At 40.3% G+C, this 26,426-nt stretch overlaps 2 protein-coding genes across 3 annotated transcripts; one reads left to right on the top strand and one right to left on the bottom strand.

Annotated features, from left to right (window-relative positions):
- The first annotated feature begins 263 nt into the window (after window positions 1-263).
- Window positions 264-22,605, top strand: USP8 (ubiquitin specific peptidase 8). 2 transcript variants are annotated; one of them, XM_033070625.2, is made up of 20 exons: window positions 264-421; window positions 4,981-5,151; window positions 5,805-5,949; window positions 6,426-6,511; window positions 9,050-9,194; window positions 9,751-9,808; window positions 10,531-10,675; window positions 10,931-11,093; window positions 12,267-12,411; window positions 12,606-12,799; window positions 13,871-14,488; window positions 15,696-15,785; window positions 16,398-16,478; window positions 16,857-17,119; window positions 17,724-17,936; window positions 18,383-18,593; window positions 18,920-19,156; window positions 19,657-19,799; window positions 20,154-20,286; window positions 20,499-22,605. In XM_033070625.2, exons 2-20 carry the CDS (start codon window positions 5,048-5,050, stop codon window positions 20,682-20,684), a joined length of 3,360 nt encoding a protein of 1,119 aa, XP_032926516.1. In that variant the 5' UTR covers window positions 264-421; window positions 4,981-5,047; the 3' UTR covers window positions 20,685-22,605. The 2 variants fall into 2 exon arrangements, with proteins under 2 accessions (XP_032926516.1, XP_032926517.1); XM_033070626.2 differs by lacking the exon at window positions 15,696-15,785.
- USP50 (ubiquitin specific peptidase 50) lies at window positions 21,166-26,426 on the bottom strand. The gene is made up of 6 exons (XM_033070778.2): window positions 26,182-26,426; window positions 25,581-25,776; window positions 24,779-24,976; window positions 24,186-24,328; window positions 22,997-23,129; window positions 21,166-22,426 (listed from the first exon to the last, which is right to left on the bottom strand). Exons 1-6 carry the CDS (start codon window positions 26,367-26,369, stop codon window positions 22,262-22,264), a joined length of 1,023 nt encoding a protein of 340 aa, XP_032926669.1. The 5' UTR covers window positions 26,370-26,426; the 3' UTR covers window positions 21,166-22,261.

The raw sequence follows: 26,426 nt of genomic DNA, 5'->3' as shown, positions 1-26,426 counted from the left end.
GGGCACGGCAGGTGACCTCGCGCTCCCTCGGAGCGCTCTCCAGACCGGGCGGGCGCTGTTAGGCCGAGGTCAGCCGCGTCTCCCACCCCTCAGACCGCCCCAGAGCCACCCCCGCTCCGAGGCGGCTCCAAGCGGGTGTGGGTCCGCGTCCCCCGCCCGCCCCACGGGGCCCGCAGCACAGCGGCCGAGCCAGGGCCTCCCACGCCCCGCGGCCCGAGCCGGCCCCGCGGCACGGATAGGGCCGTGCCAGTCCCCGCCCCCGCGGGGAGCGGAGGCCCGGCAGGAGGGAGGGAAGCAGGGAAGGAGGGACGCTGCCGAGTTCCGCCCTAGCAGCCATGGCCGCGTAGCGTTTCCTCGGCAGCCGCGCTCGGACATGGGCCTGCCCCGGGCCGGCGGGCGGAGGCAGCGAGTCCCCGCGGCGGTGAGTGCGCGGCCGGGCCGGCTCTGGGCCGGCGGGAGCGAGGCCTGCGGGGCAGGGGGACTCGGCAGTGACGGGAGGGGCGGGCGCCCTTGGAGGGATCCCCGGGCCCAGCCCCGCCGAGCGGGGGGGAGCGGCTCTCGAGGGGCTCTGGAGGATGGGAGAGCCGGTCTGGGCGGCACAGGGAGAATCGGGCCTGGCCCGGCGGGGCCCGACGGTGTGACCTTGGGCAGCCCACTGTCCCCCAGCCTCAGCCCAGGATGAGTAGCGAGCGGGGCCGGGGGAGCCGCTGCCGAGCCCGGGAGCGGCCGGAGGAAGATGGCAGGGAAGCGGCGCTTCCCAGAGTGCCGCACTCTGCGGCCGGCGAGCTGCGGTGTCATGGAGATCGCCACAGCCCGGCCGGGCCGCCGCAGCGCTATTGACCGCCCGCTTGCGAACTTGGAGGAGTTTTCTGCTTCTGTCACCTCCCCGGCTTCTTATCACCTCTGCTATTTGCTACGCCTTGCGAATGTTGTTTTTTCTAAATAAGAAGTGGAACTATTTGTGCTTTTACTTAGATAGAATAACTTTCAAACTTCCTGCAGAAAATCCAGTGTATTTCTTTTTAAGCAACTTTATAGTGTCTTTCTTTCCCCCCGGTATCAGCGAAGCTGTTGGATAGTTGTCTGTCAGAGGGTTTTCTCACTGTGTGAGAGAGTCCTTGCGAGGCTGGGCAGTGCAGGTTGGTGCAGGTTTCAGCGTAGCTGAAGAGAGACCCGTGATGTGTTAATGCCCTGGTGACTGGTGGCAACCAGAATGGTGAAAGTTTGGGTACTCTCTGCGAGCAGAATGAGCTTGCCATAAGAAGCCCCAATGGTTATAATCATCCTGTGCGCATGAGGTTACAGGACCAAGGCCTGTAGTATTAACAATATCAGAGCCTGGAAGAGAGCTAGAGGACTCGCAGAACTAAATGTGGTGATTGATTGTGTAGTTCAATCATGGTAAAATTCTCAAGCTCTAGACTCACACTGATGATTTTAACGAAACCAACTCTTGTGTACTAAGTGCCGAGATTAAAACTTAATTCTGAGAAAACTGGGTAACTTAATGCTCATGAGAAATCCATTTCTCATTTGCTCAAGTGCTAGTGACAAAAATAAGTGAATAATACTTTATTACATATCTGAGTTGGTGATGCACAGTACTTGTGTCAGTATTTCACAATGTGTATGTGCACTGCTTGCAGTGTAACTGCTTCTGTGTGTGGTTCTTTCTGTAATCATTCCACTTAAAGCTTACTCATATCCTTAGTACAACTGGCATGATAATTAGATGTTGAAAAACCTGTTACCAACAGGTATGTTTCCCTGTCAGGGTAAAACTATCCATTCTAAGTATGTCAAGTGCCCATAAACATACGAGCCTGACTTCACTTATATTTTTGGTATTTTGGTCTGGTTCTCAGCACTCATAGGTATGAAAAAGGAGTCAGATACTTCAGCTGGGGGTAGAAAAGGTCACAGATTATGATCTTAATTTTTAAGAAAAAAGTTGACAAACCTGAAATAGGTTATTTCTTCTTTCTCATAGGGTTGACTAATAGTAGATTTAGTTATTACCAATTCTTCAGTCCCTTGTATTATTCATGGTTTTATGATCCAGTTTTCTTTTATGTTAACTGGTTCCAAACTGTCTTTGTGCAACTGGATTTTGCTGGATTCCTCCACTGACACTAGGCCGATTAGGAATCTGATATCTGCAAAAAAATGTGTTCAAAATCAGATCGCAGTATTTATCAATGAAGGAGCTGATTTGGACTCTGAAATCATAGTCTTAGAGCTTGCTCAAAAATTAAGGAAATAAGCCATGTTCATTGGAGTATAAGGAAAAAATCAAGGTAAAGCACATCTTAACATTTAGTAGAAGCTTAAGACATTTCAAGGGTCCTTATGAGCTAAGACTGAGCAGTCAACTGGCAGTCAGCAATGATCAGTCTGTAGTAACTAAAATCCAGTTAGGGGATTTGTGATGCATAAACCTGAAAGTGTTGTTTACAGATCTAAAATTAAGATTCTGTGTAGAAGAGTGACTTAGAAACTCCAACTGAAATCTCCTATCACCTTATGACATATGCTGTGTGTATTTTGATTAAGTGTGTTGTTGAGAATTTGATTTTTTAGAAGTTAAAAAAATGGTATTCCTTATCTATTCTTACTCATTCCACTGCAGCATATTGTATGAACTGTGGTGCTGTGGGAGGTCGAAGAATAATGCCTCATTCATCACATACTGTGGTTAGAAGCTCATGTTTTAAAAAATGGTACAGAAATTTCTTTTAATCAGAAAATAAAAGTGCAGCAGTAAACTTGCATGGCAGTTTAAAGACCTGCAGTTATAACTTAGTCACCATAAGAAAACGTGGAAAGACAATTTTTTTTTCAGGCCAAAGCTCAGACCTGACTTATTTACTGGTTCTGCATTTGTATAGGTGGTGTTCCAGCAGATCTGCCCTTTTCAAGGTGTGTCAGCAACACTTGAGAATTTACTGACATCATTAAATGGTTCATCTTCCACATAATCTTGAGCTTTTTTTGCTCACATGCACACAGCACTCTAATGCTATGTGCATATCTTACTCAGTTTGCGTATTTAGTTACAATATTCTGTCAGAACTCAACCAAATGCTGCCACTTAAGATTAAGAAAATACTGGTTACATAACAGAGCAAACATTGAAGATATATTTGGAAAGGACTTAAAGCTTCAAAGGGAAAGTCTATTTACAGTTCTATGGAGAAAAAAAAAGCCAGGTAAAGACATGCTCTGAAGGTAGAATGAGATGAGTAATACTAAAATCTTAATGAGAGTGAAGCCTCTATGAGGTTGCAAAAAGTGTCTTTGCTTTAGACTAAAAGGCTTTTATACTGGAAAAGTCTTCTTTGGGGCAGGGGGTGTCTGTTTTATTTCTACTGCATGCAGTTCTGATTAATTATCTACCCTGTTTTCAGCTTGTATCTCCCTGAAAGTTACAGTTGAGTGTATGATGCATCATATAGAAAAGAGAATGCTATGAGTGAGGTATCAGATGAGATATAGTTTTAGTTTTGTGTATTAAAGATAGTATTTGAGGACTTTATTACTTACCTTGTAGAATTATCTGGAAATAATCTCCTAAGAGGGGATTTTAACAAATTTTTCGGTTTTAAAAAACTGATTCCTCGTTGGAAGTTAGCAGGTACAGCATCCTTGTTCAAGCAGTAAGATATTTTGCTGGGTATTGTTTAGTCTGACCTTGGCAAGTCAGACCTTAAACCAAAGGTTTGTGTTAACTTAGTGTCTTTGTTTGATTAGCAGTTCCTAGATCCACAATAGTCAACCTAGCAGTACTCTGTGCAGTAATACTCCAAGGAGTACAACAGCTATGAGCCTTGGGAAGGGATCCCATTCCCACCTTAGCTTCTCATTCTTGACTGCACATGCCAACTGCTGCCCTTGCACAAGCTGTGGAGCCTTTCTGCTTCTTCAGCAGGCTGAATTGGCTCAATAAGGGGTTGGAGAAGTACCAGACCTGCATGAGAAAGAGGGAGGGAAACTGGGACTACCTCATTCAGTGGCAGTCAGCTACTGATCAATTTGGTCTGGTGAAACTTCCCTCTGAGGTCACTGGCTGTTTCTTTTGGTCACGCTCGTCACACTGATCATCACACTGAGAGTGAACGGGAAATGCTCTACCTTCATCTTGTCAAAAGCCACGTGGCTTTTCTCTACTAGGAAATTACTTACTTGCTGCTGTCATTTGAGTGTCTTTCTTCTAATGAGTCCCCCTTAATTTCTTCAGTATCACTCTCATCTTAATGTCTCAGCACTTGCTTGTGAGGGAGCTCAGTTCCTCCCCTGCCACCCCCAAAGCTAGAACAGCTCGCTGTGTACTAGATACAAAGTTCTAGTTAGACTGTCTGCAGGAGACTTCATGGACTTCCCTGTCTCAGATAACATGATGTAACAGTCCCTTGTGACCAAACTCTGCTTAACTCTTTCATGGCTACCTGCAGAGCACTTTCAAATGGAAAGCACAAAGTCAGTGGCACCAAGGAATTGAAGACCTATAGAATGTCCCAGATCTTTCAGTTGACTTTAATGGTAGCAGTCTTCCTGTTCTCAGCTTATCTCTTAGCAAGACATTAGAAGTCATTTTTCAAAGGGGGTAGTCTGTATTTGCGGAGTACAGAGGAGTCAGCTAGTTTTTCATAGTATACTTGCTGGTATTTCAGTAAAATAAATTTGCTGTCTATGAGGATTTTGAACATTCATGAGTCAGCATTTCATACTTCTTTTATTTTTCCGCCATATGGTTCAGCACCATATTGCTGAACATTCCTGATTAATTACCTGAAGTGATTTCAAATAATTCTGTCACTTTGGGAGGTTTAACTTATACTGTTTATTGTTCAGATACTATGTTTGCTAGCTCACATAAGATGAGATAAATTAGGTAATAAACCTACACAGGTAAATATAACTACTCTACTAAAAGTAATTGGAATATAATTTGGCTCTTCCTACCCTTTTTTCCTCTTCCAGAAAAATATTGATAGAGACTTCTAAGAAGCAGTAACATCCTAGAAGGGACATAAGTAACAATATTAACATGCCTGCTGTGGCATCTGTACCTAAGGAGCTATACCTCTCTACTTCATTGAAAGATCTCAACAAGAAGACAGAAGTAAAACCTGAAAAGACCAGTACGAAAAGGTATATATGTTATAATTGATTTTGAATTAATACCTAAAATATTAGTGGTTTCAGAACAAATTTGTTGTGGATCTAAATTTCCTTCATTATTTCTGCTACATATAAAATTTTCAGTAGTCTTATGTATGGCTCTAAACTGTCACATTGAATATGGTTACTGCCGTCAGAAGGTCACCTGGCATACTGCCAAAACATGACTTGGACAGAACACAATGCCCATGAAAATCTGCATACTTAGAAGAAAGGCTACATAAATGCAAATCTGTAAAAATTATTTTAAAAATGTTTAGCAAGTGTCTGAATGCTTTGACTCTAGCATTTCTAGACAATCAGTTATTTAATTTTATCTAACTATGACTTAGTTTTTCATAGAAAAAAAGTTATTCTTAGAAGGGAAGAGTACTTTTTTCCATATCTCACTGTGGTATTTAATTATGGAAGACTTTAAGGCTGGTAAACAAACTAGCAAAGATAAACATGATTTGAAGGAACATGATTGCAATTCATATTTAATGAAAGCTTTATATTAAGGTGGTAAAATCAAATGCTTAATATATGGGTGAAGTCTGTAAACATTTAAGATGACATCTTGTAATGAGAAGGTGTTTGAGGACAAAACAACTGTATGCTTTACTCCTCTTCTTTGGTTTCAGTTATGTGCAGAGTGCCCTTAAGATTTTCAAGGCAGCAGAGGAAAGCAGACTGGATGGAGATGAAGAAAAAGCTTACATCCTGTATATGAAATATGTGGCTGTTTATAACCTTATTAGAAAGAGACCTGACTTTAAGCAGCAACAGGTATAAAAGCTTTCTGACTAATCTCTTCTCCATTGGTCAAAGTATGAGAAGTACAGAGAATTACACTAATGTACAGTCAAAGGATCACATTGATATTAAGTAAACTGTCTCACTTACGGTGCTATTTTTTCTTTCCCGTTTTTTGTCAAGTCTGGTGTTAATTTTTTTTACAGTTTCATTTTAATGTATGAACTATATAAATTATCAGATCTGTGAATACTTTTTCATGGAAAGGTATTCCCGTAATTTTTACCAGTCAGACTTTTTTGGAGAAATTGCCTTGTCTAGCTTTTATTAGTACTATAAAACTTACAAACTCATATTTGAATGGAAAATATTTTTATTCAAACCAGTTCCTTTTGTAGGCATTAATGTCATTATAATATCAATTCTCCATACATTAGTGACTCTTTACATGCTTAGAAGTAGGAATTGTTAAACTCTATATTTATGTGATGTGATGCTTGTCATTTTAGGATTATTTTCATTCAATTCTGGGACCTACAAATTTAAAAAAAGCTCTTGATGAAGCTGAAATACTGTCAGACAGCCTTAAACTCAGGTATGTAATACAGTCGATGGCTAAGGCATTGTTCCTTACACCTCGAGCCTGTACCTGTGCCAAGTGCAGGTTTTCATGCTATTTAGTAGTAAGCAATTGCATTGAGTAAACCATAGGTACCTGACACTCTTTAGAACTTAATTTATTCCCAGGAGTCTTTTACTAGAGATAATTTTCACTGCCACACTCAAATAACTTGTCACTTTATATACTGTTTGCCAATTCCTTGTATCTTTGGTTTGTTGACAGTGTCTTAGTTTTGTTTATTGACTAATAAAAAGAAACCGTAAGATGTGAAGTACATATACAGTAGAGATCAACGATCAAGAGCAATCAATGATCAAGAACAAGTTCCTCCTCAACCTTTTAATCATAAAGTCATCTGAACCCAAATACGTTAATGAATGTTCTCAATAATCAGATATGTTACAAAATCCCCCTAATCTGGATGCACTAAGAAATGCCAGGCCTTTTTTCTTTAGCCACACCTTTCCTCTGCCTCCTGCAGCCATATATATGGAATGCACAGTTCTGCCAGTATGTAAATGAGCAGATGCTAATAGGCTTTTGGGTACCTGATTGGCAACTGTCAAGTTACATCTTTGTGCCACAAACCATGAGATTGTGTTAGTAAGAAGTTGTAAGTTGTATGGTGGGGTCTATCTTTAGGTGATATTTAGCACAGTAATTCTCTGCTTCTTGCATCCTTAGCGCTTCTTTCTCCCTCTTTTCACTCTCTCTCTATGCAACTGGGCACATTTCCCTTCACAAGTATCATGTCCCACCCCTCTCCTCCCAAGTATTCTTCAGAAAGTCTATTTTATGCCCTCCAAAGTGCTAAATCTATAAATTTAGTTTAGGTGAGCCATGAGTGTAGTTATGTGTATGTGAAGAGGGACTCATGACGTGTATGAAACAATCTTTAGATTTTCTTTGTTTAGGTGAATCTTACAATTTAACAGAGCTACAAATCCACTCTGAGTAAACATTGATAAAATCAGAGAAACCCAAAGAGAGACTTGTTTAAATAACTTATGTCTTTTATAAAAGGAACTTAGTTCTGAAGTTGATGCAGTAACTTTTAACTACTCTGGCAATATGTGTAAATATTTAAAGGTAACAGAAATGAAACATGACTCCTGTGTAACTACAGAAGTAGTTTCAAGGAAATTATTTGTATAATTTCTTCCCCAGGCAGTAGGCCAGCAAATAGTTTAAATGTCAATTGTTAACTAAAAGTGGAGCTGCTGAAACTTGTATAGGGGCAGGAATGCTTACATGAATAACCTACTATGTGCTTCAGAAGTATAAATGGGAAATTGATGGGTAAATATTTCATACTGACCAAATTAAACTAGAATCTGAAATATGCTTTAGTGTCATTAACTCCATGTGGTAACAAAATGCTCAGTTCTAACTTACAATGCCTGTTCCAAATCAAGAAGCGTGTTTAAAAATTATGGATTTGCTGCCTCCTTCCTCTCAGTGGGCAATTAGACTTGGAGGTGGAATTTGATTGAATGATTTAGGTTATTAACTCAGTACTTTTGAACTGAAACACAGCTGTATAATTGTTATTTTTAACTCTCATTACACAACATCTGGTTAAAATGAGCACTGACTAACACAGTTCTGTGTTTATGTTTTACTTCTTGGTTCAGTCATCCAAACTGTTAGTTGTTTTATGATACTGGTAAACCTTGAACTTCTCAGCTGTATTAAACATAAGTGAATACTACTGCACAATGATGTGACTGTACAAACCTCCAGTGGGTAATCTGAAAACTGTAGTTTGGAGATCACTGGCTTACAATACCATGATTGTCCTTCCAGTGGTGAAAGGCTGGGAGGGTAATTTTCAACTTTGAGGCTTTATGAAAAGGACAGCTGTATGCAAGACCTCATCCCCCAAAACTCTTGAGTGAACACAGTTCTTGCATTGGCTTCCCTCTAGGCCCAGTGTTTGAGACAAGTACCAGGCACACAGGTGAGCACATCATGGAGGCAACTTACATTCTGAAGGTGATTACTGTAGAAGCAGTTCTGATCCTACTTCTCAGAAAAAGCAAATTTAGGTAACTGAGCTGACTACTCACTGGCTCCATTGCAAAATGAAATAAAATACCTTGGATGAGTGTTGTAATGTACTGGAGTTTGCTTGTAAGTCACCAATACCTACCCTTTGCTGTAGAAGATGAAAAACATTCAGAGATACCATAGCTAACCATGACCTCAGGTTTAAAGAAAAAAATGGCTTTACAATCAGTGGCTCTGTAATAGGACTCAAACCAAGATTTAACAACAAAACCAACCCAAAAGTGAGAGAAATAAGACCATGGAGCTAGGAAGCAAGATGGAGTTTGAAAGCAAAATGGATTTTGTTGGAATACAAAAAGCTGACAATACTTTAACTTTTTAAAACTCTAAATGCTTCTTTTAAAATTCTTGACTGAAGACTTAGTGATTTTGATATTAATAATCTATGGTTAGCCAAAACCACAATATTGAAAAAAGGGCACTTTTTTTCCCCCCCAATAGATACGAGGAAGCTGAAGTTCGGAAAAAACTTGAAGAGAGGGACAGACAAGAGCTGCAGAAAAAGCAAGAACCAAAAGATGATGGAAAGAGCTCAGCCAAAAACTCCTCAGAAAGTGCTGTGGATTCCAAAGGAAAAAGCCAAAGGGTAAGTGAAGATGTTTACAAACTCTAATTTAGTCTGAATGTATAGTTTCAGTCTAGAATTTGGTCTATACCTTTGACAGTTCTTTGGAATACATGAAGTCGTAACAGCCTCCAAGTCATGTATAAGATAGACTGAGCTTTATGGTTATCAGATTCTGTTTTTATGCTAGAATTAGAGCAAGACTCATGTGCAAGAAACCCAAGGTGGCAAACTGATTTTAAGGATAACACATCTGCATTTTAGGGGAAAGTTGACTTTTTGGCAGTACTGTGGAAACACTTAATTGTCAACAAATACTTCAAGAATTTCTTCTGATAGATAATGGTGTCCTAGGCTGTATACTTTTTAGACTGTTTTCTGTCTAGGCAGGGCAGCAGCCTTAGTATCTTTTAAATACATTTGTCAGCACATCTTCAGAAGCAGCTCCCTTGTGTTTGTTTCCTCCTGTGGCTTAACTGTCTGACCAGTTTCCTTCAGGCTCTGTGAGAATCATTGTGTGTTGGCTACCTTAGTTCTGAGTATTACAGGCTAAACTATTTTTTTCCTTTTAATACAGATTAATGGTGAGACAAAGCATTCACTGGAAAGAAAAGATCAGTCTGATAGCCTGAGTGGTAAGAGATACAATGCTCACACAAATGTGAAACAGGCTTCTGTATGACTGTGCACTAATCACCTCACAGCTGCAGTTCTCAGGAGTTATTTCACAGTTAAAATATTTTGATAAAATTCTAGTATCCTGCATTTCAGTTATAACAGATCAGTAATTAATTAAACTCGGCATTAATGCCTTCATTACTTCTCATAAACGTAGAAAGCTGTAGCTAGTTTTCAGTAATTAAAGCTGAACAAGTCCCACTTCAGTGACCACTTCAGTGGTCAGGTTAGAAAGAAAAACAGCTCTACAGCTGATGGGCAAGGCTGAAATACGGCAGCTTACTCAGTTAAATAGGAAATCTTTCCTCTCCCCTCACAACCTGCTTTTTGTTCTTGTAATGAGTATGTGAAAAGGTTGTCTGGAGTTCTTAAGAGGAACATCTACAGCATGTAGTTTGCTTGCCTGTATAGCTTGATTTAAATGAGAGCACAAGAAGTTAAACTTGTTAGTCACTGTAATGTTCAGTATTGTCTAATCTAACAGATCAGGTGCTGATCACTGCAGCAGTGGGAGCAAAAGGTCCACGCTGTAATGTCTCACCTCCATGACTTTGTGGGACTTTTTAGTTCTGTTTTATCTGTCTGCATTCTTGATTGCACCAGTCAGATACCATAGCCATGCATAGCTATCTTCATTTATAATGTAGCTTCTTACATGTAATTGCTTCTCTTTTTCAAGGAGCAATCACACCTGAGAAACTGTTCGCAATGATGTCAGACAAAAATATTGAATTGCTTATAATGGATGCTCGAAAATTGAAGGATTATCAGGAATCCTGTATTCCAAAATCCATTAGTGTCCCAGAAGAAGCTATCCGTCCTGGGTAAGACATGATGTTAAAAGAGAGTGAAATATTTCATTTTCTATAAAATTACATGCTTTTAAAGCTTGTACACTTCGTGTCAGAATCCCTGCTGTGTACCAGTGGGTGAGATGTGTCTGCACAGCTCTCTTCTTGCATTGACTTCAAGACAATGCATATTTATTTTATCCAAGCACATAAACATCTATGGATTATGTATTGTTGGACACAATGTTACTTGTACTGAATCTTTAAGTGCATGTTAATACATTTCAGAGATACTGCTAATCTCATTGAAGCTAGACTCCCAGAGGATTCTAGAGATGCATGGAAGAGAAGAGGACAGTTCCATTATTGTATACTGCTGGACTGGTTTAGTTCTGCTGAAGACTTAAAGCTGGGAACAACTCTTCAGAGCCTGAAAGATGCACTTTTTAAGGTGGGCAAATTCCATCTTTTAATTCATTCATTAATTCATCTTAGTAAATAAGATCTTGAAGCACTTGCATTTACAAGGTGTATGGAGGTCTTAATGACACTTCAGTTGGTTGAGTTTTCAAAGCCTGCTTGTTTTGATAGCAGAAGTGTAGTTTGAAGTTTCACACTGTGCTCTAGTAGAGCAGCATCATTTCTTAAACAGGTGAACAGCAGAATGACTCAACTCACATCCTCAACAAACATCTCATCAACTTAGAGTTCTTGGCTGACAGAGTTATTTGGGAAAGTACTTTTAAGCCTGTTTCCTAGGAACAGTCACCCTCTCACCTGTACTAGCAACAATAATTCCTTATCCCTGGGAACTGGCTGGCCACCTATTTTGCAGTCCTATCAGCCAAGTACTTCCTGCAATGGAGGGGCTGCAATGAAGGAAGCTCCTGAAGTATTTTCAGCAAGGTTAACTTTTCTGCATTATTGAATATAACTTTTAGGTAAACATTCATTTGAGTTTCATCACTGCAGGAAGCTCACAGACTCCACAGTGAGCAGATGCCCAACATTTTAGAGTCAAAGTCCCTATGGCTGTGTTGTCCCTTCTCTGTATATCAGTGGCTCTTATGAAAGACTGCAAATCTTTCTGTTACCTTGACATTCAGGACTGGGGTTCAGAGGTAGTTCAGGCAGTTCTCCCTCTCTATTGCTTTACAGACTATTCTCTGAACTGTCTGTGTCTTGTTCATGTACTAATATTGAGGACATCAAGAGGAGGGCAGTCTGAAGCCTGAACTTCCAAGGGGTTTCAGAAAGTCAATGTTATGCTTTCTAAATCACTAATCCCTCAGCAAACATACCAGATAAGAAACTGAAGCAAACACTGTAATAAAAATACTTTTTTGCGTGGAGGATTGTTATGTGAAGTAGCAGTAAGTGGTTCTTTCTGTACTGGAAATGTTCACACCCTGTGGTAGGCAGAGCCAGGAACCCAACTGTGCTGGGCATTCTCCAAACACGGAGAGGATCCCTATTTTTGCAACCTCTTTACTTCTTGTTTAAAAATCTCCAAAACAGTCTCTCAATTTAATGACTAGGCACAGAAATTTCAACAACACTATTAAGCTGTAAAAGTTTCCTTTCTATTCTTAAATCAACTAACTTTAAACTTTTTTCCATACAGTGGGAAAGCAAAACCATTCTGCAGAATGAACCTTTAATTCTAGAGGGAGGTTATGAAAACTGGCTCCTTTGTTTTCCCCAGTATACAACAAATGCTAGAGTAACTCCACCCCAGCATGGCAGGACTGAAGCAGTGACTGTTTCTTGTAAGTATAAAGGATGATACCCCACCAAGCATTTATAGTTACTGGATGAGTCTTCCATTCATTTAAGTGTTTTTAGCAAAGTCTTGTTCTGGCTAAAAACTAAAATTTTAGGTTGGAATGGGGGGTTTATTTTGCCTTTGTGGTTTTGTTTTGAGAGTTCTCTTATGGTTCTCTCCTATCCCCCCTCCCTTCAGTGGATTTTACATATCCATCTCTGGAAGAGACAGCTCCTGTGCCACCTATTGTTGCTGAAAATGAAGAAATGGCAGATAATTTGGAAGAGCGACTAAAATCACTTAACAGACCAAACATACAGGATGCTGCTGTTCCAAAATCTGACAGTTCCTTTATAGTTAATCCAGTGTCAGTTACAAGAAGTATCCCTGAGGTAAGCTTTTTGACCTGTTCCTTTTCTTCAGTTAGTATATGGTTAATGTGTTAGAGACCCACCACACCCAGAACTCTAAATCCACAAGCAAACATACTCAATACATTTGTTTAAGCCTTTGACACAAGTATATTGGTACAGAGACTCTTGGTGGTCTGTGAAGCTGTGGTAACTGATCTACAGAATTCTGTGAAACTAAATACACTTAACAGAATAGCAGAACCTTTCATAAACATTCAGAAAGTTTATAAGCAAACTTTCTACTAAAAGCACATAGTATGAAGCATAGAGAGGACAGTTAAGCCATGGCTTACCTTGGCTCTTCCGCAGGTCTGATGTCCAGCTACTGTATCTTCCTTCAAATAATAAAACATTTAGGTGTTTTGTCACTCTGGTCCCAGTAATGAAAATATAGGAATTTGTTTCTTCCCTCCATGTGAATAAAACTTAAAAAAAAAAAAACCTTTGTAGAGTTCTTATACTAAAATAATACTTTCCTTAAAAGACAAGGCTAAAAACTCTTCACTCTCAACCTTCTACATACAGCCTTTAATACAGATTTCATTCAAGAGTCCCTATACTGTAAAATTTAAAGACCTTATTTTTGGCTTGTACCTGAACCAGATGAGTTTTTATTTCTTCAGAACATTCATTCCAGCATCTGACCATAAGCTATTCTTAAATACCCTTTCCCATCAAGCAGATTTGCCTTAAACATGTGCTTTGTCACATGATTGAGAAAGCCAAGCCCAAATTAGGCTGCCTGATTGCCCCAAAATGTTCACCTTTGAAAGCTCAGAAATAGGGGATTGTGGTAATCAGTGCATGATGCTGTCCTTATGGTTCTTTAGGGCTTTTTATTAGTTCACACCTGGAATGAATATCTCATTTTACTAACAAGCAGTTTGAATGAGCAGATGGAATGAAATTGAAAGATCACTCTGTCTGACAGAAGTTAACTTGATATCATCTTTATTCTCTTACAAATCTCACTCAGGAAGAGTTCAGCTAAGAGAGTAGTAATAGCTGTAGTGAATGTTCTACACTCTGTGTTCTGCACCTGTGTTACAGGTGGATCGTTCTAAAAAGCCTTCATTAAAAATCCTTGGTGATAACAGAGCAAAATCCCCAAGTACAGTCAGTGACAGCCAGTCTGGTGAGAATGGAAGAATAGTTCCAGACCGCTCCACAAAGCCTGTGCTTGATGGAAGGGGCACTCTGACAGAAGAGGAAAAAAGTCGGGTCCATGCAGAAACTGCTGCTTTGTTAGAGAAAAACAGGCGGGAGAAGGAGCTGCGGGAGAGGCAACAACAGGAACAGAAAGAGAGGCTCAGGAGAGAAAAAGAAGAACAAGAACGAAAAGAAAAAGAACAAGAGCAAAATGCAAAAGAAGAACAGAAGGAAAAGGAACACAGGGAAAAGCTACAGCAATCAAAAGAGGACAGAGAGCAGAAGGAGAGGGAAGAACAAATAAAAAAAGAACAGGAGGAAAAGGAACAAGAAAGAGCACACAGAGAAGCAGTGGAAGCAAAAAAGCAAAATAAAAATGAACCAGAAAACATTGGTGCAAAAAGGATTGAGATTGACAAAATATCCATGGATGAAAGAGAAAAGGGAGCTCGAACACCAGAAACACAGAAACGAGCACTGGGTGATACATCTCAGACCTTTGTGACTGTTCCAGGCAAGGTTAGTGAAAAAGAAAATCATCATCAAATGTGAAGTACTTAGGTAATTAAATCCTTCTAAATAGTCCAGTTTTAATCTAGCAATTTGAAGTACATAATTGGATGCTTGTTTAGACCACTTTTTACATAAAAGTAGAGGAGAGAGTTAAAACCAAGACACAAATAGATTTTTTTTTTTCCCCCCAAGACAAGCTTGTTTCTTTCCTGTAAGTTGGCAGCATGAAATCCCCACAGGGTAATAAAACTTCCCACTCACATGAAGCTAGAAGGGATGATGGTTCATAGACTGCAACCCTCTGTTTCAAAAATAGAAGCCTGGTGGTATTTTATCTCTTGTATCAGCTTGGTACTGCATGTGATGTTAGGGGAACAATGGTGTCATCAGGAACCCTTTAGTGCCCCCAGCTGTAGAAACACCGGCAGAACAGGATTTTGTTGCCTGGCACAGGAAGCAAAGCACCACCCTCATCTAGGATTTTTGCTGCAAACACTCCAGTTCCAAACCTTGGAGGGAAGGGAGGAGTGTCACAGTTATTTCTTTCCGCATTCTTGAAAAAAAAATTGCAAAATTTCTCAATGTACAAATCATCTGATCATAAAACAGGAGCCACTTGTGAAGCTAACAATGGAACAGATGTCTTTAAAACCACTTCTCAAGACCATGAATTAGGATATTTTTCTCTGCTTTTGCAATTGCAGTTGTGATTTGATCAAATTCTGATGCTTGTTTATTCCAAATACACAAGAAAGCAAAAATCAATCTTCCTGTGCAAATTTAGCACAGTCATTCATGAGCTTTTGACTGACAGAGCAACTTCACATAATCCCAAAATGATGGCCTATGATCAACCAAATTCATGTTGGCTTCACAGTTTGCCTTTTCCATGGAGAGGTTTGACCAGTGAGGAGTGAAAGGGAAAAAAAGCCAAAGATTTAGTAACAAATGATAAACTCCACAACTAGCGTAGGTGGAACTTCTGCACTTTATTTCTGAGCTGTTGAAACTACAGAACATACTGTAATACAACATTCAATTTCAAAAACTGTTCCAGTGAATTGCCTGTAGTATATAGAAAGAATAAAAATTAACCTTTAACCACTTTGTTGTGGTGCCTGCATTTAACAACCAAAAGGGAAAGTATAACTCTGCTTTATCAACATTCTTTACTCACCTGAAAATTGAAGCTTTCTCTCAAAATCTTTTGCAGCAAACGGGGGTTAAAGGACAACCAGACAGTGGAGCTCAAAAGCCAGGACCCCTTAGAGAGGATTCTGAACAAGATACTGAAAGACTTAAAGTAAATACAAATGTATTGTATGTAGCCAAAATAATCAAGCACAAATGCTTTATTATTATTATTATGATGTTAAATTCCACCTCATTCCAATTTAAAAAGTCATCATCTTAAGAAGAGGCTATGCCATATTCACAGTGTTGGTTTGCTTTTTTTTCATTTGTCATATTCATATGAAAAAATACTTGAAACTTTCATTAGAAGTCTTGATTTATTTCTGGTGGCATTACCAAGCATTCTCCATGCATTTGTCATCTCATGCATACACCTTCAAGTGCTATTTAAGAGGGAATAAAGCTCAACCTTATGTGTTTAACAGAAGCACATACTCCTACTGTTTCCTGATTCTTCAGGGAAAAAATGGAGTATTGAGACTTTAATGAGATTAAATGGTTGGTTTGTTTTTTGTTTTTTTGGAATGTGTCAACAAATGGGTTTTGCTTAGATTGAGCAATAGAAAATACTAAATTACCATTACAATACATTATATTTCTAGCTATAACCAAGGATTGTACTGTTTGCTCTGAATCATGTAACTCCCATAGAGAAGTCACAGGCATCTTGTTGCTTTGCCTGGGTGACTGTACATACCTTACTTTTCTCTTTGTGTTTTAGTCCCAGCGGGAGCCATTAATGAGAGCACGAAGTGAGGAAATGGGAAGGATAGTTCCAGGGCTGCCTGCAGGTTGGGTAAAGGTAACTCTTCTTCTGATATGAAAATCAAACTATCTTGTGTAGTTTTGTCCTGTATGTCAGTTGTGTCTTATTTCTAACTTAGATCTTGTTTCATTATTTTTTACTTCCCTTTAACTTCCACACACTTTCTGAATTTTAATATTATTTCTAATGAAACTAGGACAGTTCATCTGCTGTTCCTGGTATTTGCTGTTTAATAGGCATTTCAGTGAAAGTGCTCCCTTCTACTGAATTTGATCTATTGAATGTTGAGGCCAGTCACGACTTAATATCCCAATATCTGAAAAACTCATGCTGGTCTTATAGGAATTTATTAATAGGTAAGTTAATGATGGATTTTCACTTGAGTTTGAAACTATTTGGGTTTTTTTCCCCAAGTTCCTGGATGACATCACTGGAACCTATCGTTACTATCACTCTCCAACAAACACTGTTCAGATGTACCCACCAGAGATGGCTCCTCCAGCCACTCCTCCATCCACCCCTCCCACTCGGAAAGCCAAGCCCAAGGTGACTGTTGAACGGGAAAGAGAACACTCCAAGCTGAAGCGCTCCTACTCATCCCCAGATATAACCCAAGCCATCCAAGAGGAAGACAAGAAAAGAATTCCTGTAACTCCTGCAGTCAATCGTGACAATAAGTATGTTTGATAAGTTAGATCACAGCTCAAGCAGTATGATAACACAAAGGACTTGCTTTGTGTTTAACCAACTAAAATTCGTAACTGTTTTCTAAGTGGGTTTGAAAGGATGCAAGAGTAATAGACTGAAATTTCATTGCTGGAAGTTTGATGTGTAGAGCAGTTACCTTGGAGAAATCAATATAATAGTTAAGTATTAGCAGGAATTTCAGAGTTCATAGTCCATTAATTGGATGACAGTTGCTTTTTACGTTCTGTTATTTGTATTAACATACTAAAAGACTACCTTCTGACAGTATGTGAAATGCAAGTTTTCAAATTTTAAACTGTGTTAAACAGCTAATCTTTCATCTGTGAATTAAAGAAATAGTGGGAAAAAACCCATTAATCTCACAGCTGATGGTGCCTAAAACTCAGCCTCATTATAGGCCAGTGTATGTGGATTTCTCACTGTTGCATTGGCTGGTTTTGAATACCCTACATGGTATTTGGTGCCAGGATGGTCCAATCTCTGTGGGTGGTGGGGTGAGGTGTGGTGTCTGTTAGTTTATATGCACAACTTTGTCAAGTCTGAGACTCCTAAAAAATAATTTCTTGCTTGTAGACCTGCCTGTTACACTAAAGCAGAAATTTCCAGGCTCTCTGCATCACAGATTCGGAATCTTAATCCTGTGTTTGGGGGATCAGGACCAGCTCTGACAGGACTTCGTAATCTAGGGAACACTTGCTACATGAATTCCATATTGCAGTGTCTGTGCAATGCGCCTCACCTGGCTGAGTATTTCAACAGAAACTTGTATCAAGCTGATATTAACAGGTAACAATCTCTCATCTGCCTTTATACTTGCCAATTGAAGATCACTTAGTGAGGCTGTTTGTTTTTTTAAGTAGGAGACAAATGGTAACTTTTAGGCACCTTGACATTTTCAAAATCCGTGTGTGTCACTAAATAGGTTTTGCTAGACAGTGATAGTTAAATTATGGTGACCACATTCATAAAATACATGTGAACTAGAGTATCCTAAAATCAAACTGAATATTTAAATAGTTCACAAAACATGCTGAAAACACCTGTACCTTCCATCTGGAATATGGAACCAAATTACAGTGCTGACATAGATGAAAATTTAACTCAGTCTAACAACCAGTTATCCCTGGTCTAAAGAAGTTATTTTGAAATTTGGATCATGTCTTGAATTGAAAACATTAATATTAAAACCCAGTTATTTGAATGACTCGATTTTTCTTTGTCTTATTTTATAGGTCAAATTTCCTGGGGCATAAAGGTGAAGTGGCTGAAGAATTTGGTGTAATAATGAAAGCTTTATGGGCAGGCCAGTATAAATATATCAGTCCAAAAGACTTCAAAATTACAATTGGGAAGATTAATGACCAATTTGCCGGATATAGCCAACAGGACTCCCAAGAATTGCTTCTCTTTCTAATGGATGGCTTGCATGAAGACTTAAATAAAGTAAGCAATACACTTACATATCTCTCAAATTATCAAGAGACATAAATTTTTAAAATACCTTCTTATTCCATAAGAAGATTGTGTTACTGCAACCTTGTATAGAAAGAAATACGAGTGTTTAGAATGAAAGTAGGAATTGAGTATGGAATGGTGTAAGGTAGCAGAGGGAGTCAGAGAAGAAGCCTCACTAGACAAGAGCTGGATGGCTACACTGACATGTTTAAATATTCTTGTGAATATTCAATCATATGCTTGTCTATAGATGAGACTTCTTACCTGTATATATGTTAATATATTGCTGTGGTATTTAAACTTCTGCTGTCCAGGCTGACAACAGGAAAAGATACAAGGAAGAAAATAATGATCACCTTGATGACTCAAGTGCAGCAGAAATAGCCTGGCACAAACACAAACAGCTCAACGAGTCCATTATTGTGGCACTCTTCCAAGGCCAGTTCAAATCCACTGTGCAGTGTCTGACGTGCCACAAGAGGTCCCGAACCTTCGAGGCTTTCATGTACCTGTCGTTACCACTCGCATCCTCCAGCAAGTGCACTCTGCAGGTAAGGGGAGCTGGAGAGAAACAGCTCCTGGAGTGCAGACATTCCTCTGGCACTTCACTGTGATGCTACTTCTGCTCACCCTCTGGTTGAAGGGTTGGTCAGTGTTCTGCTTAATTTGCACTGACCTGAAACATGAATGGATCTGAATCTGCATTATTTTGTAAATCTTCTAAAGTTTATAGAAATAGGTCATCCCTTAAGAGTTTTAAATTAGAAACTGGATGGAAATACTGAAGCTACAGGAGCAGCATGTTTATTACTTGCTTTAGTAGATCACAACATAAGTATTCTATGGTTTTAAATAAAACATTGTCTCTATATTTTGAAGGACGCTAATTAATACCTGCAGTAAAATTTGCTTCCACACATAGATTTAAGTCCCATTTCAATGTAGGATGCAGATAACTGATGGAAGTTAACAACCAAGTGGGAAACAAATGTTTTTGTTGCACTTGCATAAACACCTGCCATTCACAATCTCTGTTTGTATTTTGTTTTAGGAATGCCTTAGATTATTCTCCAAAGAAGAAAAGCTGACTGATAACAATAGATTTTACTGTAGCCATTGCAAAACTCGAAGAGATTCTTCAAAAAAAATAGAAATTTGGAAATTGCCACCTGTTCTTCTTGTGCACTTGAAACGGTAAGAAAATGGTGATTGGTGAGTATTAATTAGGATAAAATAACCATGCTTTGATGGAACTGGATTGTTCCAGCTGAGCATTTTTACTTGGAGAAGGTCACAGATATATTAACAGTTGTAATGTTGCAAGAATTTTATTTTCATCTGATGCTTCTTGTAAAAGGCTGTAATTCCCAAGGCACTTTCACAAGTGACCTCTTGTTATCTGTGCTAAGAAATGGGCGGGCATTAACAGAACTGGGGGCTTTAGCTGAGATCACATCCTGGTAAAAACAGGGAAAACAAACATGCTTAATACACTTGAATAGCTTGTGAATTACCTGTAACTTTTCATGATGCTTTTTAATGCTCTAGATTTTCCTATGATGGAAGATGGAAACAAAAGCTTCAAACTTCAGTAGATTTTCCACTGGAAACTCTTGACCTCTCACAATATGTTATTGGTCCAAAGACTTCCTTGAAGAGATACAATCTGTTCTCGGTATCGGTGAGTAACCATGTCACATTTCAAAATCCAGCTGCACTTTGTGAGGACTCAGGGTGGCCTGTGTGATTCAGCCAGGCTCCCAGACTGCATTGTAGTTGCGTTCTAAAAAGAACAATTGGGAATTAGTAAAAATTTCATGTAGTAAATTATTTCCCTAACTAGGGAAGGAATGGCAGCTTTGAAGGCCACTAATCCTTGCCTTACATTCACAGAATCATTACGGTGGGCTGGACGGGGGGCACTACACAGCCTACTGCAAAAATGCTTCAAAACAGCGCTGGTTTAAGTTTGATGACCATGAAGTGTCTGAGATCTCGGCGTCCTCGGTGAAGTCCTCAGCTGCTTACATTCTCTTTTATACTTCCTATGAACAGCGAGCAGTAGATATGGCCACGTAAAGCAATGTGGGTTAAGGAAACTGGATTTCTTTCTTCAAGAGCAAAATAGGCCTGGGAATGCATATAAAGATGCAAAACTAGAGCAGACATAGTGACTGGAGGAGTGGGAGGGCTGCAGCAGGGTGGCTGCCAGCAGGCCTCGCTCGGGCCCGTAGCAGTGCTTAACAATCAGAGACTGGGGGGTAACGCTGTGGTCATACTGCCATCTGTGAAACCATCTACAAGCATACTTGCATTACTGTTCATTTAAAACAGAACTATATTTTTAGTCTGCTCCAAAATAAAATTCTAGCTTAGTCATCTGAAATCTATTAACAAGTAGTTTAAAATGTCTTAAAATCCCAAGGCATATCTTGGTTTATTTTTTTTCTTTCACTGTTAATGGCCTTTTCACATTTCTAACCTTAAGCTTGATTCTACTGTGAATACTCTAGAACGATATAAACAGTTAGGAATGTAAGTGTACATATTGATTGCATACTTGCACATCAGAATTATGTATATAATAAAATGTTGTCCTTTTTGTGAGAATCTCTAAAACTCAGAGGATTGCATTTATTTGCCAGCTCTAAGTAATTGCAACACTACTTAATAAAAAAGCAGAGCTGTATTATTTTTTCTGTTAGCTTTTGTCAATATTTGTGCACTTCAGAGTTATTCTAAACAAACAAGATTTCCCTTTTTAATTTTTTAATATAAATTTTCATGTACACATGCATTAAAAACCTTAATGAAGAAATTATTTAAAAATATATCCTGTTAAATGTATGTTTGGGTTTGGTTTTTCATTCTCAGCTTGTTCTGTAATGTTCAAGATCGTGCATCATAACAGTCTGAATCATATTCACAGAGTTAAAAGGTTCTCGAGATTAAAAAATACATACTGTTTTGCACAGAGCTGATTAGTTCAAAAACTTACTTTAGTTGCACCTTATGTATTCTCTTGCTCTGGATTGGAGTTAGTTTTCCTTTTCTGATTAGGTTGGCATTCAGGTCTTACATTCTGAGCTTCTACCTGTCTGTGTCTGTCTTGCTGATGCAATTAAGACCAATATTGATTGTTTTCCAGAAGCTTACAAGCTGCAAACAAGTTTGAAGTGCTGGAGGAACAAAAATGACATCAGTAGAACAATGCCTTTTTTTTCTTATATATTAATGGTCACTCCATCCTCTCTTCTGTAGCACATAGTCTGGTCTGGTTGTGTGCTTTCACTTTGGTATCCTTCTGTTATCTCCTGAAAGGCAGCTTAGAACAACCTACTATACTTAACCAGCAGAATAACAAGAATTTCCAGGTAAGTGCATCTGTGTGCTCAACATCCGTGTTCTTTTGAGGGGTACCAGAAGGTTGTCATGGAAAACAACCCTTGGCCCTTGTGCACGTGGAGAGGATGCACATTCCTTCCTGGCTTAGAGGCTGGAACTGTCCTTTCTAGGAATCACTTCCTGAAAGACCACAACAGCTGATCAGTAGTGTACATGCTCTAGTTTATTGAGGAAACAGGAGTTGGCTAATGCTGCTGGTGAATTCTAGGTGCTGCCCTACTTAATGTTGATTTTCAAGGACTGACAGGGTCTCAGTAGCCTTGGGAAGTGTAGAAAAGGAGGTAAGCTGTGTCAGCCTGCACTTCAGAGTCTGGGATCTTGGTGACCTGGGCATCATCAAAGCTGTACCAGTGTTTGGTGACTGAGTGCTTGCAGAAGGCCGTGTAGTGGCCGTAATCCATATCTCCAGCGTGGTTCTGTAACAAAAAACACAGTCTGTTATAACCAGAGTCCTGCTCTGTCTCTTTACAAGCAAAGTGAGGAACTGGCAATTGTTTTATGTATGCACTTGGAAAATATGGGACAGGGGTTTCTAGCCCCTTTTGGCCTAGGGTAGGGAATGTTAATTCAAATAAATTCTTTCAAACAGAGTAAATGGATGATGATCATGCTTATTTTTTTTTTGCAATTACATTTGCAACCCAACTATTAGCCTTGAGTAAGAGGGGCCCCTCTTGTTGTGAGCCATGTTCTTATTTAAAAACAGGATCCATGTAGGATCAGCCTGCACATTTATTCTGAGGAGGCATTATGTGCCAGGAGTGCATTCTTTTAAATTTGGGATGTTGGGGAAGGAGAAATAGTGTCTCTGTCCTTTAGTTACCTACAGTTCCTGCATTATTTCCATGGGATGTAAAAAAAAGTGTACAACAAACCAAAAATACATTCAATTATAAATCATTATATGTGAAGTCCAAACAAACACAGGCTTCCTCTGCTCCATGAGGCAGGGCATTCCCAGTAAAGGCAGGAAGGGCAAAGCTTACCACTACAGCACACAAGCTGTACTCTCTAGTGTTGCGACACGATGCGGAGATGTAGGGAGAGAGATCCAGATCACTGAACGGGTAGCAGACAGTGGTTGAGAGTTTCCTTCTGTTCTTGTCCTGCCAGGCAAACCTGAAATGAAATTTTGAATGATTTTTAATGACCTTCAACTTCTGTTTGCGTTGTTGTCTTTCCTGGGAGGAGGGAAAACCGGCAACTGACTACCCAGCATTTGAAAAAAAGATCTCTGTTGTGTATTGCAGTAAACTGACAGAAAATGCACTAAACCTACATGAGATATCCAGCAAGAAAAGCAAAGCTCTTGCTTCCTGATCCTTCAGTCAAAGCCTGAAGTCATATCTTTGCATCACTCTCTCTGCATCCTAAACATTTTGGACTGGACTGCAGTGCCAGTGTCAACTCTTCTTTCATGCCAGGCCCTATCCCTCTTCCCTCTAACTCTGAGTACATTACCATGCTTTTAAAACATTTACAGTGTGGCCAAGAGCTGCAGCTGCAGACCACATGTCCTTTGAGAATATTGAGAAAAGCAGATGTTCAATGGAAAATTAAATAAGAACTTCAGATAACACAGTTCTGGGAAGCCAAATCATCCCAGAGTAATTTTCTTTATAGGTGGAAAGTTGTTCAGAAAAAGTTCTTTAGAGTAAATTCAGCATCTGCCTATGTGTGGCTAGTGAAATCTGTTCCTTTGCTGATGCACCACTGTTCAGGCCTGATTTAGGAGAGGGATAAACAAAACCCAAATGTCTCAACTGCAATAGCAGCAAGCAAAACACTGTCAGTCCTGCTTTTGGAAGCCAAGCCACACGCTCTCTCAGTCACCACAGGAGCTGATTCACAGGAATCATACAGGGACTGCATGAACCACTGCACTGGGCTGTAGTCAGTCGCTGCTTGGTGGAGTTTTTCTTCCCTCTGGAGAGCAGATCCCAAGTACACAAGGCTGCAGTACACAGGCAGAACACCGTGCATGAGAATTCAGGTATGCAGCTTGCATGTTTGAAAGGTACATTTCTGTAAATGCCCTTTTAGCTTTCAGGTATCAGAAGTACTAAACCCACTTATTTGCAGTGATTTGTTTCCTTTCAGGCAAACACAAATGACTGTCCTTCATGTCTCACATTACCCAGGAACTGGCTGTGTCCTACCCCACTTAGACTATACCTCTTTAGATGAAAAATAATGATGGGTGGTGCCTTGGTTATGGAAGCCTTTACTGTTGCATCTTGGTTGCCTCCACACCAGTAGCAGTGGATTTGGTTGCTCAGAGTCAGTGTGTCTGGCTGAAAAAAGCATTCCAGGCAGTCCTGTCAAAGGGAAAAAAAACATCATTTGATTGAACCCCTGCACCCCTGAAAGTGCTGAGCAACCCAAGAGGTGAATTTGCTCCTCCTAAGTGTGATGCAGCAAGGCTGACATTACAAATTTGCAAGACAAAGCAGCCAACATTGGCTTCCTTTCTCCCCACCAAGGTGGGAAATACTTGGATGACTGGAAGAAACCTTCACAGCTGCTATTGAATGATCTTAATATCTTTCCATTCCCTGCCACTCTGAGCATTTCTCCTGTAACCTTACCAGCTCCATGGTTCTGACACCATAGAGACCCCGCTTCTCTAGGGACCAGGTCCAAGACTATCCCTTGGTGCCCAGGAGACCACAGTAACTGAACCCCTCATCTTTCCAGTAACACCTCTTAGTCTAAGGCACTACTCCCACATGAAGAAGAAAGCAGCAGAAATGTGTTGGCTGTTGTACCTGCAGAGAGCACACTCTGGTGGAGGGGATGGGCAGGGAAAGGACAGTGAAGCTCTCAGGTTTTTCACTGTGGGATTTGCATGCCAGACACCTGATACCATGACTGAGCTGTCCCTCAAATAACTGTGTTATAATTGATGTGCCACGGCTACTCCTCGTGCTTGCTCCTGCACCAGGGCTCTGTCTTTCTTGGCTTGGCTATACAGAAGGAAACAAATGAACAACATGCAGTTAATCAGTTGTTTGCGAAGTGCCTTCAGTGGGTTTTAATAGGTTCTGCCCACTGCCTGGGTTGATCAGTTGTTAGTCTTGCCACAGAATTTGGCTCTAAAATGCTGCTACTTTACTTGATGGTTCATACATGCAGAGTAAGAATGATTCCTCCAAGATAAAAGTAACAAAAATACAACAATTCAGACAATTGATAGCATTAATTGGTTGAAAAGCTCTTCATCAGTACCTGAAGAAGGCTGAAAGACATGGGGGCATGGCAGACGTGAAGTTTTCAGGCAGATGGGAAAGTGGAAGAACATTAAGAGTGGAAGGATCGAGGAGAGGGAGAGGTGAAGCTACACCAGCATGGTCATTTAGATTGGAGCTGCAGTTTGGTGGAGCATTAGACAAGAAGAAAGTTAATAATTGTGTGCACATGGGTATGAAATAAAGGTAGAAAAGGAAAGTTATTCATGGCCCCATCATGGAGTTCAGAAGAGGATGATAGGCAATTATTACATGGAATGCTAAGTCATGAAATACAGAGGAAACAGCGGTAGTTCCCAAAACACCACAGCTGGGCTCTCACCTCCTTGAAAGCCTCGTGGAGGTCATCCAGCACACAGATGAGGAACTCCTGCGCATCATGCTGAGTCCTCCTGCTAAAGGTTGGGTACCGCTTCCCAAAGACGGAATGAAAAGCCTCGGGGGAAACATAGTCAAACTCTCCCAGCCACATGTCGGACACCAAACACGCAAAGGCAGTCGCAGACTCGCCAATCTCCCTTGGGAAAAAGGGGAGAGTTTCAGGTGATGTATGAAAAAATAGTGTCTGCCTTCAAATGGGGTATGATACAGAAACACAGAGAACAGATGCAGGGACAGTACAGCTCTGGCAGCTGTCACTTGGCTTGAGGGACTCTGCAGATCCCAGTGGTGGGAAACACCATTGAGACAGCCAGCAGTAATGGGTATTGCCATCAATATGGCAAGGAAGGTATCATGCTGAAGGACCCAGCAAGGGCACAAGCTGTGCTCTCAGAGAAGGAAACCAGCTGGTGACCAATCTGATAAGAACTGCCTGGGAGAAGCTGGCAGGTACCTTGGACATTCCCATGGCAACACATATCCTTTGGAAGGAAAATAGTGCCAAGCAGAAAGCTCTCAGCACTGTGAACAAACCAACTCACTCGTGCAGGTCTGTGTTCCACGTTCCTGAGAGGAAATACTGCACGAGCGGGGTCAGGCTGCAGAGGCACTGCAGCACTGCGTTCATGTAGCATGTGTTCTCCAGGTTCTGCAGCCCTGTGAGCCCTGGGTGCAGGCTGCCCGTGTCCTCCAGCTGGTCCTTGGGGGAAGACTTCCATTTCCATGCCATCCTTCCACCTACTACAAGAAAAATCCCCAACAGTGGAAATCTAAAATGCTACAGTTT

This window comes from Catharus ustulatus, chromosome 12, assembly GCF_009819885.2.
Source record: "Catharus ustulatus isolate bCatUst1 chromosome 12, bCatUst1.pri.v2, whole genome shotgun sequence".
NCBI classification, from domain to species: Eukaryota; Metazoa; Chordata; class Aves; order Passeriformes; family Turdidae; genus Catharus; species Catharus ustulatus.
The sequence above is the reverse complement of the archived record's forward strand: the minus strand, read 5'-3'. Positions and strand labels throughout refer to the sequence as shown.

Bases quoted from the DNA above. Each gene is read 5' to 3' on its own strand.
- USP8 (XM_033070625.2), top strand. From the start codon at position 5,048: ATGCCTGCTGTGGCATCTGTACCTAAGGAGCTATACCTCTCTACTTCA. The intron at 6,512-9,049 runs GTATGTAATACA...CCCCCCCAATAG, and splicing joins TCAGACAGCCTTAAACTCAG to ATACGAGGAAGCTGAAGTTC. The intron at 17,120-17,723 runs GTATGTTTGATA...TCTTGCTTGTAG, and splicing joins GCAGTCAATCGTGACAATAA to ACCTGCCTGTTACACTAAAG.
- USP50 (XM_033070778.2), bottom strand. From the start codon at position 26,369: ATGGCATGGAAATGGAAGTCTTCCCCCAAGGACCAGCTGGAGGACACG. The intron at 25,777-26,181 runs GTGAGTTGGTTT...CTTTTTCCCAAG, and splicing joins TGGAACACAGACCTGCACGA to GGAGATTGGCGAGTCTGCGA. The intron at 23,130-24,185 runs GTATAGTCTAAG...ATTTCATTTCAG, and splicing joins ATTATTTTTCATCTAAAGAG to GTTTGCCTGGCAGGACAAGA.